General features: G+C 51.0%; 1 protein-coding gene across 1 annotated transcript in view; it reads right to left on the bottom strand.

Moving 5' to 3' along the window:
- The window catches only part of HLCS (holocarboxylase synthetase), a 186,073-nt gene that overhangs the window by 161,220 nt on the left and 12,276 nt on the right, over positions 1-12,577 (bottom strand). The window contains exons 5-6 of the mRNA XM_066598979.1: positions 9,860-10,764; positions 3,433-3,615 (exon numbers count right to left, since the gene is read on the bottom strand). Coding sequence (XP_066455076.1) covers positions 3,433-3,615; positions 9,860-10,764 — 1,088 coding nt within the window. The remainder of the gene's footprint in view (positions 1-3,432; positions 3,616-9,859; positions 10,765-12,577) is intronic.

The raw sequence follows: 12,577 nt of genomic DNA, 5'->3' as shown, positions 1-12,577 counted from the left end.
CTTGTAGCAATTCAAGCCTGATGACCTCCCCCCCCCCAACAGTAATTTAGGGACCATAAAACTTTCACTCCACTATCAGTGCCTAGACAAAAAAAGTTTGTTTGCTGTTGCAGAATTCCTTTTAAGTGCGAACCAATCCCATCCATATCGGTGCCTTGTCATAAGTATATATATATATCCATGTCTGTGCCTTGTCATAAGTGTGTGTGTGATATATATATATATATATATATCCATCCATGTCTGTGCCTTGTCATAAGTATATATGTTATAAGTGTGTATAAATATCCATGCCTCTTCAGATCCAATCCATAAGCCTGAAGAAGTACCCTGCGTTGGTTTGGAAGCTCGCTATTATTACATCATGTATTTTTGTTAGCCATTAAAAGGTCTCATATCTACAAGATTACGTCGTTTCTCTTGCTGAGAACAATCACATCTTGTCACCCAAGCTCAGGAGTTTCAGCACCTCATCACCCTGAGTCTGTGAAAAGTCCAAATTTTGGGCATCGGTCACTACAAAGTCCTCACGTGGCCGATGAACATTTTTTTCTGACTCAGGGCAGGGGCCCGAGAACAGTTCCTGGGAGTATGCCTGTTCTGAATCTCTCCTTTTCCTGGAGTGACCAGGCTGGGAGGAAGGAGGAGCAGTCTGAGGATTCAGAGGAGCAGTGCCTTGGCTAGCAGGAGTGGACTGCATGGAAGACTGGGTGTTGGATAAAGTACTGGAGGCGTTATCCGCCATCCACGTCATCACCTGATCGCACTGCTGTGCTTTTAATAATGGTCTACCACGCGGACCTGCAAAATGTGAGATGAAGCTAGGGAGCGTAGATACGCGGCGCTCTACTAATCCCTCAGCAGCAGGGACCTCGGTCTCTGCCCACGTCCTCGACCCTTACCCCTAGTCATCATGTTGGATAAAGCACTTGGTCAAAATGCTACGCAAAATGCAAGTTATGCTGCGTACACTTATAGGCCACAATAGGCAGAATAATCAGTGTATACCGCTGTTAGATTGCGGAGATTCAGTCACCCAGAGACGGGTATACAGTGTACACTCTGAACAGGGTCAGAAAAATGTAAAAGGGTATACTGCTGTTGAATAGCGCCAATTCACAGACCCCAAGCCTGTTTATCCTCCTGTGTTGATCCAGAGGAAGGCAAAAAACCCCAAGAGGCAGGAGCCAGTTAGCCCATTTGGGGGAAAATTCCTTCCCGACTCCCTAATGGCAATCAGACTGTTCCCTGGATCAACCCCTAATAGTTCCTACCTGCCTGTATACCCGGATTAACAATTAACCTAAGATTTATAGCCTATAATATACTTCCTCTCCAGAAAGACATCAAGTGCCCTTTTAAACTCCTCTATGGATTTTGCCATCACCACTTCCTCAGGCAGAGCGTTCCACAGTCTCACTGCTCTTACAGTAAAGAACCCTTTTCTGTGTTGGCGATGAAACCTGCTATCTGTCCCTCTAGCCTATGTTGTATGCAAGTTCCTCCCTATATACTATATGGTATATTTAGGCCCCCTTTCCACAGCTAAGGCAGAATATCGCTAGCAATATTCTGCCATGGGGGAGGAGGGGTGAGCACTGACAGGTCTCAGAGATGAGCCTATCTAACAGATAGGCTCACCATGGAGAATTGCGGCAATCGCAGCATGCCGCAATTTAAATCCTGCTAACGGAGAATCCCTATGCTTCTCCGCACGTGAACGCTGGCGCTGCGCTTTCCAAAGATATCCTATGGAAAGCTTTATAGAGCGTGATCTGCGGGCGATTTATTGCAAGCGGGTCATCGACCGCGGACAGGCAGCCTTACTGTTCAATAAAAAGAGTTAAAAAAAGAAAATAGACCAACGGCCGGGTCCCGATGGCGCCCACCCCGCAGCTCAGCTTGGCATTTTAAGAGGGGTGTGCAGACTTTATATCCACTGTAGATGCAGGCAGAGAATCATAAAGGGGCAGGAAGAGGGGGGAGTCGACAACGGCGCAGGGTAGCCTGCTCTGCTGAGTATGTCCCAACCACCTCCAGGCCAGCAGTGTGTAACACGATCAGCATGGCCTGGTGGTGGGATTACTAAGTGCTGGACCAACGAGGGGGCTTGCTGGCTTAGATTCGGCCAGCATGGATCCCTATTGGCTCTACTGACTCCCCTACAATAAAGCAGTGGCTGAGCTGTAAGTGCCCACCCGCTGGCTCCTCCCCCTTGCGTCTCAGTGTCTCCGTACTCCGTTACTTTACAGTCGCACACAGTGGAAGTTGGGCGGGCAGGCCGGCCTCTGTGGTTCTTTTATACAAGGCCGGCTGCATGTAGTTAAGTTGCAGGCCCTGTGTATAATGAAGCACAGTGACCGCTCCACGGGGAATCCACACTTGTGGGCCACATTTATAGTCATCCGGGGTTGGACACCCCCTGATCTACAACTACAGTGCCCCATACTATAAACCTACAGCCACAGTGCAGTATGTGAGTTCTGCGGAAGAAAGCCATACAAAGGAGTCAGGCAGCAGCCCCTCTGTTCCCCATGGTCAGGTGGAGCGGCGGCCAAGCCCCCGACCTGCTCCGGCTAGATGGCAGGAGCCTTCATCCTGCCCCGTATTTTTACCAATAACCAGGAGTAAAGACCAAGCACCGTTTCTTTACAGCACTTGGTCCTTATTGGGTTAATTTTGCTGGCCCCCATGTAATATCTGTAACAGGGCCCCCACCTACCATTCTTATGGAGTATAGGGGTGATTGGGCCCTCAGGCCCCCTGCTAACATGCTATCTCTCCTATAGGGCTGCGTTATACTGATGATATGGACCCAAATCAGACAAAATTCATGGAAAGACATCAGTAAGGAGCGAACAATGGATCGCTGAGAGCAGAGACCCCGCAGAGGTGAGCGCGGCATGGGAACAATGTGCACACGGCTCGGCAGGTCCACTGCTTTATCCTCTACAGATCCAGAACTAAACATTAATACATGTATTGTTCTCACATCTGAAGTTCCAGAAAGCCCCACAAGATGGCAGTCTTCACTATGTTTGACTTCGTGATGTCGGCTCCATGCGAGGTCTGTGGGGCGGATGGAAACTGCCGAGCTTGTGCAGCACTTGGCGAACCTCCATCAGTGCTAGGGACATGGAATGGTGCGGCAGGGCATATGCCCGTCCACCATGCCAGTCAGACTCCTCCTCGCTCTGTTCATGCAGAGATGGGGAACGGAGGGCTTGGGATTTAATGGGGTCCCAGCGAAAAGAAATAGACCGCCTCTTCTGATAAATCTGTATTCTAAGAAACACTTTTAAGACTCCAACCTGGAGCTCCTCAGCAGCTGTAGAACTACAACTCCCAAGATGCCTCAGCCATTCCACCATTTACATGTGTGTTTATAAAAACATGCCAGCTTCTATCCTTCTGCTCCTGGTGGACACTCACCTGTCGGGCGGTCAGCAGGTAGACCGGTGTCAGAGAGGGGACAGAGCTCGTTTCACAATCCAGACCAAGACTGATGAGGATCCGTGTCAGCACCTCGTGCCTCTGGGGGTTACTCTGCTTAAGAGAGTCAAAAGTCCCCTTATCATGATCCATCAGAGACTGCGGACACATCTCCAGCCGCACCTGCCCCAAAAGACACAGAAATAAGGAACACACAGAAACCCTCAGAGGCGCATGTAACAACTCCATGCTAAACACCAATGTCATGTATGTAAAAAGGGAGCCAATCCTAAATAACATCCTATATTATACTCCAGAGCTGCACTCACTATTCTGCTGGTGGAGTCAATGTGTACATACATTACTTATCCTGTACTGCTCCTGAGTTACATCCTGTATTATACCCCAGAGCTGCACTCACTATTCTGCTGGTGGAGTCACTGTGTACATACATTACTTATCCTGTACTGATCCTGAGTTACATCCTGTGTTATACTCCAGAGCTGCACTCACTATTCTGCTGGTGGAGTCACTGTGTACATACATTACTTATCCTGTACTGACCCTGAGTTACGTCCTGTATTATACCCCAGAGCTGCACTCACTATTCTGCTGGTGGAGTCACTGTGTACATACATTACTTATCCTGTACTGCTCCTGAGTTACATCCAGTATTATACTCCAGAGCTGCACTCACTATTCTGCTGGTGGAGTCACTGTGTACATACATTACTTATCCTGTACTGACCCTGAGTTACACCCTGTATTATACTGCAGAGCTGCACTCACTATTCTGCTGGTGGAGTCACTGTGTACATACATTACTTATCCTGTACTGCTCCTTAGTTACATCCAGTATTATACCCCAGAGCTGCACTCACTATTCTGCTGGTGGAGTCACTGTGTACATACATTACTTATCCTGTACTGCTCCTGAGTTATATCCTGTAGATCTTTTTATTATAAAAGTGAAAAACATAACAATAAACAGAACATAAATATCGCTCACTTGGCATAAGACAAACATAAAGCAAAACCAAATCATCACTTATATTATCTGTACTTTGCCTTACTTCAGGACAAAGGGACAAAAGCAAAAGGTCCATCTGGTCCAAATAATACACACCGCACACTACACCAACCTGCACTCCAAAACTACACTCACACATCCTCACCAATACATATACACTACATACTACATATAACAATATACACACGTGAGAAAACATCCCTAACTCACAGGATCCAGCCAGAAATCCCAAAAAAAGAAGAAAGAAAACGACTAATAACCAAAGCAATTATATAATAACAATAATGCAAATAACAAAAGTAGTAACAATAAGAACAACCCAATACCTTTTTTTTTTTAATATTTTTTGCAAGTTTTTTTTTTTTTTTATAAATTTTTTAATTTTTTTTTTTTTTTTTTTTTTTTAATGCCCACCACCTAAAAAATAAAACCTTACATAATCCTAAACTAACCCTATATCCAGACCAAACCACCACACACCCCAAACAACCCCCTACGGTGCAGCCTGGGAGCCACGCCTGCATCCCAAGTCCGTGCTCAATGTCTATGTCCAGGACGAGCCGAGCTGCACCGCATACACACCCTGCCCGCCGCAGCCTGAGGGCCACGCCCGCACCAACAGTCCGTGCCCAGTGTTCATTGTCCGGGACGTGTCAAGCTACGGCTGAGGCATAAATCCCCCCCCCCCCCCAATAAACCCCCACCCAACCTATCTATAACCCCTAGCCCTATATACAAAACAAAACATAACATAACATAGAACATCTCTTATACTACACAACTACAAACCAACACTACATATTAATACCCGAAAGCCTAAGGTTCAGTTACCTGCAGCCGTACATACTTCATCTTTGACCGAAAAACAAAAACTCTACTAGTGTCACACACAGCCCTCCACCAGGACTGGATATGATAAGCCGGGCACCGACCAAATGGAAAAACTATCCCTATAGTTAATCTGTCCCTACAATGTCCCTACTCCTTCCCTAAAACTTACCCTCAGAGAAAACTGTCCCTACCTCTCCCTATTCTGTCCCTACAAAGACCCTAACAATAAGAAGACTGTCCCTAACGAAATGCAAACCCTCTCCATAGGAGAGAGGCCTTAGTCGTGCCCAACCTCTCATAATCCAGAGAGCACACCTTCACCAGGTCACCAAGGATGTTTCTATTCACCTCATCCACGGGGAGGATTTTCTCTTCCGTCGAAACTAGACACCGTGCGTTCCAAATGTGAAACCTGACCACTAGGCTGACTAAGAATAAAGTGCACCGGTCCCTGCGACCAAGGTCCCCGAATGCCCCATAGACCCATTCCGCATACGAGAGGCGTGCCAACTTTATTGCCGAGAAAATCAAAGGCCGCAAATCTAGCCATATCAGACTTAATGCTGGCAACATTAATGGATGCCAGCGTCAACGGAGCGGGTGCCGCCATCATTGGTGATTGAGTTAGATGGCTTTCTTCTTCCCACCCCCCTTCTCATCAGGGTCTGAGGATGACCCCTTGCCACGTTTCTTGGACACTGAAAGGTCCATGGCAAGGGGCTCCTCAACCTCGTCCTCCTTGCCACTGGGCTCTGGGCCAGCCCTCCCCCTGGAGGTCACCAAACCCCCACAAGAGGAAGGCTCAGCACCCCCTGTAGACCCCACGCCTGTCCTAGGCACCTCTCCCTCCGAGGACGAGAGAGCTTGGTACCTGTTGGAGAGCCCAACAAGAGGAGAGTTTGGATTGCCTTCCTGCACCTGGCCCGTTACAGGGGAAGATTTCCCTTCCCTTTTTTTCATTTTCTTGGAGCCCTGCTTACGCTTTTTCTTTTGCCACTCATCCTTGCCCTCACCCACACTTTCATAGTGGGAAGAATCTGAATAAGTGGCATCCTCTTCCCTTTGGATCCTCCTGACCTCCTCATCCAGCTCCCTGTCCCCTGGAGCCTCAGCCACATGATTTGCGTCCGGAGCAGGGGCCAGCATTGACCCACCTGCCACCTGGGTTTCCACCAGCTCCCTGCCCCTTCCGCGCTTCTCTTGGCGCCTTAGCTTGGTTCCCCGAGCATGTTTCTTCTTCCTTGGCTCCTGGGCCCCATCGCCTCTGCTGGTCCCCTCCCCTGCAGAAGCAACCTCATGGCTCTCCTCCACTGGGGCCCTGACCGCATTGGCGAAAGAGCGCGGACAGCGACTGAATGGGTGACCGAGGTCACCACACAGGTGACACCTAATCTCTGTACAAGATGCCGCAAGATGACCTACCTCGCCACACAGAGCGCACTTGATGACATTACAGGCTGCGCTCAAATGTGTGGGGTCGCCGCACTTGTGACAGAGCTTCGGCTGCCCCTGGTAGAAGGCCAAGATACGATCCCTGCCAAGGAAGGCCGCGGATGGTATGTGGGCCACCGAATTCCCTGAACGCTTAAGTTTCACCATAAGCGTCCAGGCTCCGGACCAGATGCCGTGTTCATCCCGGTTCTTATTGGGCATATCCACCACCTCTCCGTACCGACTTATCCAAGTCATGATATCGTAACAAGAGAGGGACTCGTTACGAGTCAAAACGGTCACTCTCTTGACTCCAGTCTGGCGGGTTACCACTTGTGCAGCGAAACCGCGCCAGCCGGGCTCGTCCTTCATCAACTCGTAGTTCCCCCAAAAGAGCTCGAGGCCCTCTGGGCGAACAAAGCTGATGTCGAACTCAGACGTGCCGTAAGGATGGATCAGGGCATAGATGTCATTTGCCCTGAAACCCATCTTCAGCAGAAGCTCCACCACCTTACTCCTGGATGGGCACGCGTCATTGCCTCTCCACTGAAGACGGGCCACATTCCTACGGCCAATGTCCTGCCCGGTTGTCGGCAGGGACCAAACAGTCTCCCCCCTTTGTTCTCGGAAGGCACCAAGACCATGTCTCTCCACCCAGAGAGACAAATCCACAACTCTGCCCCCTACATTCATCGAGCTCTCCCCCCTCCTCAAGGCCTCCAGGAGGCGCTGTTGCAAAACGCCGTCCCCAGAGCCCAAAGACAAGGAGGACGCATCCCCCCTCCCTCCAGCGGCGACACTGGCATAACTTCTACCAGCTGTTGTCGCCGCTGGAGGGGTGACTGGATCCTGGCCCATCCCCTGACTACTACCCGAAGCCCCACCCTCCCGTACAGCTGATGGCATACTTCCCGGGGGATTGGGGGCATCCGGAGCTCCTGGAGCCTCTGCGGGAGCAGGGGCAGCGGCAGCACTGGCATTTATATCCATCACACCACTCGCACCTTTCTTTCCTTTTGCTGGACCAGGACCTGCTTCACTTTTATTTTTAATAGTACACTTTCCGGCGGGCTGAGGCTGGAGACCGACAGAACCAGTCCTAAGTCCCGTATGATTGTCGGTAGGACCCGTCTCTGCAGCCCTGGCTTCGCCCACTTTCCCAGCCATTCTGGGACTTGTACTTTTTAGTTGCTTAGATGTTACCGCAATACTATCATGATGTGTGGGAGGATTGACAGGCCTGGCCACCACCCACTGCGCCCCCTCTGCACCTGACAGGCGTTTTAGGGACACAGGAGGGACAGCCAAGCCACCACTGGTGGAACCTGATGCCAGACTGCCCCCCCCTCCCACTGGGGGGCAGCCGTCAGTGCCAGCACCTCCGGATTGGCCGCGACCCCTCATTCCATCTTTCCCATGGACCTTCTCAGCCTCCTTATCGCCTCCATTCCCACTACTGGCACAAGCAGAAATGGAGTTTTGGGCCGCATTAACCCTCTCTTCCCCAGTCCCCTGCACCGGACCCACTGCAGAGCCCGGGACTAGGGGTATACCAGGGCTAGCACCCCGATCTGACTTTGCAGCCGGACCGGAGTGCTTGGTGACGTACACAAACCTCTCCTGCACGGTGGTCTTCATCTTTTTTTTCTGTTTCTTTTTGCCCGTAGATGTTCCTTCAGGCATGTCGTCACCAAAGTACATATTCTGCATTCTTTCTGGGGACTCCTGCAGCATGATTTGCTGCATGATGAGCGCCCCCTCACCGCTGCTGCTGTCGTCGTCTGCATCCTCGGCATTGGACTCCTCCGATGTGGGGGGCAGGCTAACCTGCTCTGCAGGAATGCTGCTCCCTGCAGTTCCCCTCTGCTGTAGGGACGGCTGCTCCCCTGAACATACCGCCATCCCCTCCTGTGGATCCTCCGACTCATCAGAGCTACTGTCGCTGCTCACGTGCGCCATTCCAGAAAATCGCTCATCATTTAAGAGTTTTTCTTTAAATGGGCCGCTGGCTTGCAGTATCCTGTACCTCTCCTCCTTGTAGTAATCTACTGCCTCCTTGCAGGATTTAACTCTCTCCGCTGCAGTAATTTTCTTCTTTCCCCGTGGGGCCTTATCCAAATCGCTGAGGGCAGTCTGTAGCTCCCTGCGATATTTCTGGAGCTGCTTTCCGACCTCCTTAAAGTCTTTTAAACTCGCAGCTATCCGAGACGCCATGGCGGTCACAGATTCACCCCTCTTATGCTCTCCCCAGCTGGCACTTGTAGGTGCTTTTGCAGCACTGACCTTGCTCTTGGTTTGGCCTCTGGTCTTCCTGTGCTCCATGTCCTTCCGGGGAGTCTGGGTGACGCTGCCTGTACCCCGGCTAGATCCTCTCCCCTCCTGGGGTTCATTCTTCCCCCCTCCTGACCGGAGCCAGGGGGGGGAAGCACGAGACTCCATCGCAAACAAGCCCAGAAATAGTGCACTGCTCCTGGGATCCAGCAAGAGCTACACCTGCCTCTTGCGACCACACCCTGGAACCAGCAGAGCTCTCAGACACACAACCTTCTCCAGAGATGCACTCACTATTCTGCTGGTGGAGTCATTGTGTACATACATTACTTATCCTGTACTGATCCTGAGTTATATCCTGTATTATACTCCAGAGCTGCACTCACTATTCTGCTGCTGGAGTCACTGTGCACATACATTACTTATCCTGTACTGGTCCTGAGTTACATCCTGTATTATAGTCCAGAGCTGCGCTCAGTATTCTGCTGGTGGTGGAGTCACTGTACATACATTACTTATCCTGTACTGATCCTGAGTTACATCCTGTATTATACTCCAGAGCTGCACTCACTATTCTGCTGGTGGAGTCACTGTGTACATACATTACTTATCCTGTACTGATCCTGCGTTACATCCTGTATTGTACTGCAGAGCTGCACTCACTATTCTGCTGGTGGAGTCACTGTGTACATACATTACATATCCTGTACTGACCCTGAGTTACATCCTGTATTATACTCCAGAGCTGCACTCACTATTCTGCTGGTGCAGTCACTGTGTACATACATTACTTATCCTGTACTGCTCCTGAGTTACATCCTGTATTATACTCCAGAGCTGCACTCACTATTCTGCTGTACTTGCCTGACAGAGAACAGCTTTTCCACCTCTGTCTCCGTAGCTTTGGTGGACCATCATCACATCTGGCTTGTCGCTGTCCATGTAGCCCCATGCCTCCACCTCATCGCCGTGCGTCTCATACACATAGCCGCTGCCTATCCCATTGAAATGAATTTGGTCATCACCGGGTCTGTCAAACACAAAGGCTTGAGGCGCCTCCTGCAGGTCGGACCTCTTCTGTAAACTCAGGTTACCAAATGTGAAGGAGGAGGAGAGTCCGAGGATCTTTCCACCACTTCCCATATAAGAAGTGAATATGTTTTGGACCGGAGACGGTATTGGCTCCTCGGCGGCCACCACCAATAACAAGCAGTTATCCATCCACGGAGCCCGTGAGACTTGATCCTCCGGGAGAGGGTAGACCACGTATCTACATGGGTCAAAGCACTGAAGAAGAACATCTTTGACTTGCTGCAGCCGGTCTGGGGTCGCGGAGCCGCCATATATGAGAACGTTCGGGGGCTTACCGCTCCGGTTAAGATTTGATGTCTCTTTAAGACAACTGACTTCAGAATTGTCCTCCAGGCTGCTGATATCGTCCGGGAGGTCTGGAATGTTTTCGGCAGATGCAAACTTTACGGACTCGATGGTGCAGTTCTCCAACTCAAGACACTCGTGGCAGCTGGAGAGGTGGAGATGCAGATGTTCTCCACCAGCTTCCTCTTCCTTTCTGGCATCGGCTCCTTCATTGGCACTGGAGTTCCCACCACAATCTTGGCCATGGATCATCTCGCTGCTCTCGGAGACGCCCATTTCGTCTTTCTTCTCAGATTTGGACACGTTTGGCTCTTGTGCGGATTTTGTCTCCACCGATTCTCCTTCTTGTAACACTTCTCCTTTATTCGTCACAGACTCTTTTAGGTGAACAGCTGTAACACAACAACAAAAAGTGTAACAACAGCAGCAGCACAAAGAAAGGTACACGGACAGCGGCCAGGCGAACAGCGGATCGGCGCAGGTCCTGGGGGATGGATCCCCACCAACCAACTACTAATAACCTATCGTTGTGGTTGGTGATCAATAGTTCAAAGCAAAACAAGACGTAATCACACAGCATATACTGCAAATGTGTACGGACACAGTGGTGGACAAGCTCCGCCCACAACTATAAGCCACACCTTCTGATCTAGGACTTAAATAAAGTCATACAGACTTAACAAAAATAGTCACCCCAGCATAGGATTGGGGTGCTTCTGAATCCTCCCTCTGGTGGTCTGTCCTACATCTGTGCCCCCTTTCAGTCGCGCCAGGACCTCTGTTATTATTGTACTTGGGGACGACCCCAAGGAGGACGTGAGTAATCTAGAGTCTAGTGACAAGTGATTGGCTGCACCGTCCGCTTCAGAAAGGGCTATACACTGCTGGGCCCATGCCAATGGCATGTGCCTCTGAATCTCAGGCGGGTCAGTCCAGGTGAGCGCCACATCTGTAGCCTTCCTCCATTTACATTACACTATGCTGGCAGAAGTATTGGCCCCCCACCAATCCAGTGCTGTCCGGTGATGTGTGAGCGTTAGGTATAAAGGAGAGGATCCCACAAGAGACCCCGGTACAGAAACCATCAGATGTCACCAGGTGTAGAGCCGACAACGGGGTCTGGTGGGGGGGATGCCACCAGGTGTAGAGCCGACAACGGGGTCTGGTGAGGGGGATGCCACCAGGTGTAGAGCCGACAACGGGGTCTGGTGAGGGGGATGCCACCAGGTGTAGAGCCGACAACGGGGTCTGGTGGGGGGGATGTCACCAGGTGTAGAGCCGACAACGGGGTCTGGTGGGGGGGATGTCACCAGGTGTAGAGCTGACAACGGGGTCTGGTGGAGGGATGTCACCAGGTGTAGAGCTGACAACGGGGTCTGGTGGAGGGATGTCACCAGGTGTAGAGCTGACAATGGGTTCTGGCGGGGGGATGTCACCAACCAATCAGTACGGACAGCGCAGCTTCTGAACCTTCTAGAGTCCACTGTTGGCCATGTTATTGGGAGATGGAAGCCATCCGGTGTGTGTGGTGCCGCCACAGTCAGGGAGACCTCGTAAACTGACAGAACGGGGACAACAAAGCCTTGTAGGAGCTGTGAAGACATCACACACATCGTCTGCCCTCGCTCAGCGGGTCTCACAGACCATTGGAACATCCATTAGTACCAGAACCCTCCATAGGGAACGGCATGTGAAGGGTTACCATGGACGAGCGGCGGCACACAACATCCCAGCAGTGAATGCACCGCGGCGCCTGCAATAGGGCTCAGAGCGACGGACTGTAAGTGAGTGGAAGCAAGTGTTGTGGATGAATCACAGGACACCATCTTCTGATCAGATGGCGGCACTTGGGTGTGGCGGTTGCCTGGAGAGCGGTTTCTACATGATGCATCGTCCCAACAGGTTTGGAGGAGGGTCTGTGATAGTGGGGAGTGGGTTCTGCTGGGAAGGACTAGGACTAGAGATGAGCGAGCATACTTGGTATTGGCGATTTACTCGAGAGCATTGCCTTTTTCGAGTAACTGCTGGCTCGTCCCTGAAGATTTGGGGGGCCGCGGGGGGGGGGGGGGGGGGGGGGGAAATCAGGAGAGAAAGAGAGAGATTGCTCTCACTCTCCCCCCCCTGCATCTTCAGGGACGAGCCAGCAGTTACTCGAAAAAGGCAATGCTCTCTTAAGTAAATCACCTTACCGAGTATGCTCGCTCA

Source organism: Eleutherodactylus coqui, chromosome 4 (genome assembly GCF_035609145.1).
Source record: "Eleutherodactylus coqui strain aEleCoq1 chromosome 4, aEleCoq1.hap1, whole genome shotgun sequence".
NCBI lineage: Eukaryota > Metazoa > Chordata > Amphibia > Anura > Eleutherodactylidae > Eleutherodactylus > Eleutherodactylus coqui.
This window is presented reverse-complemented; position numbering and strand designations above follow the sequence as displayed.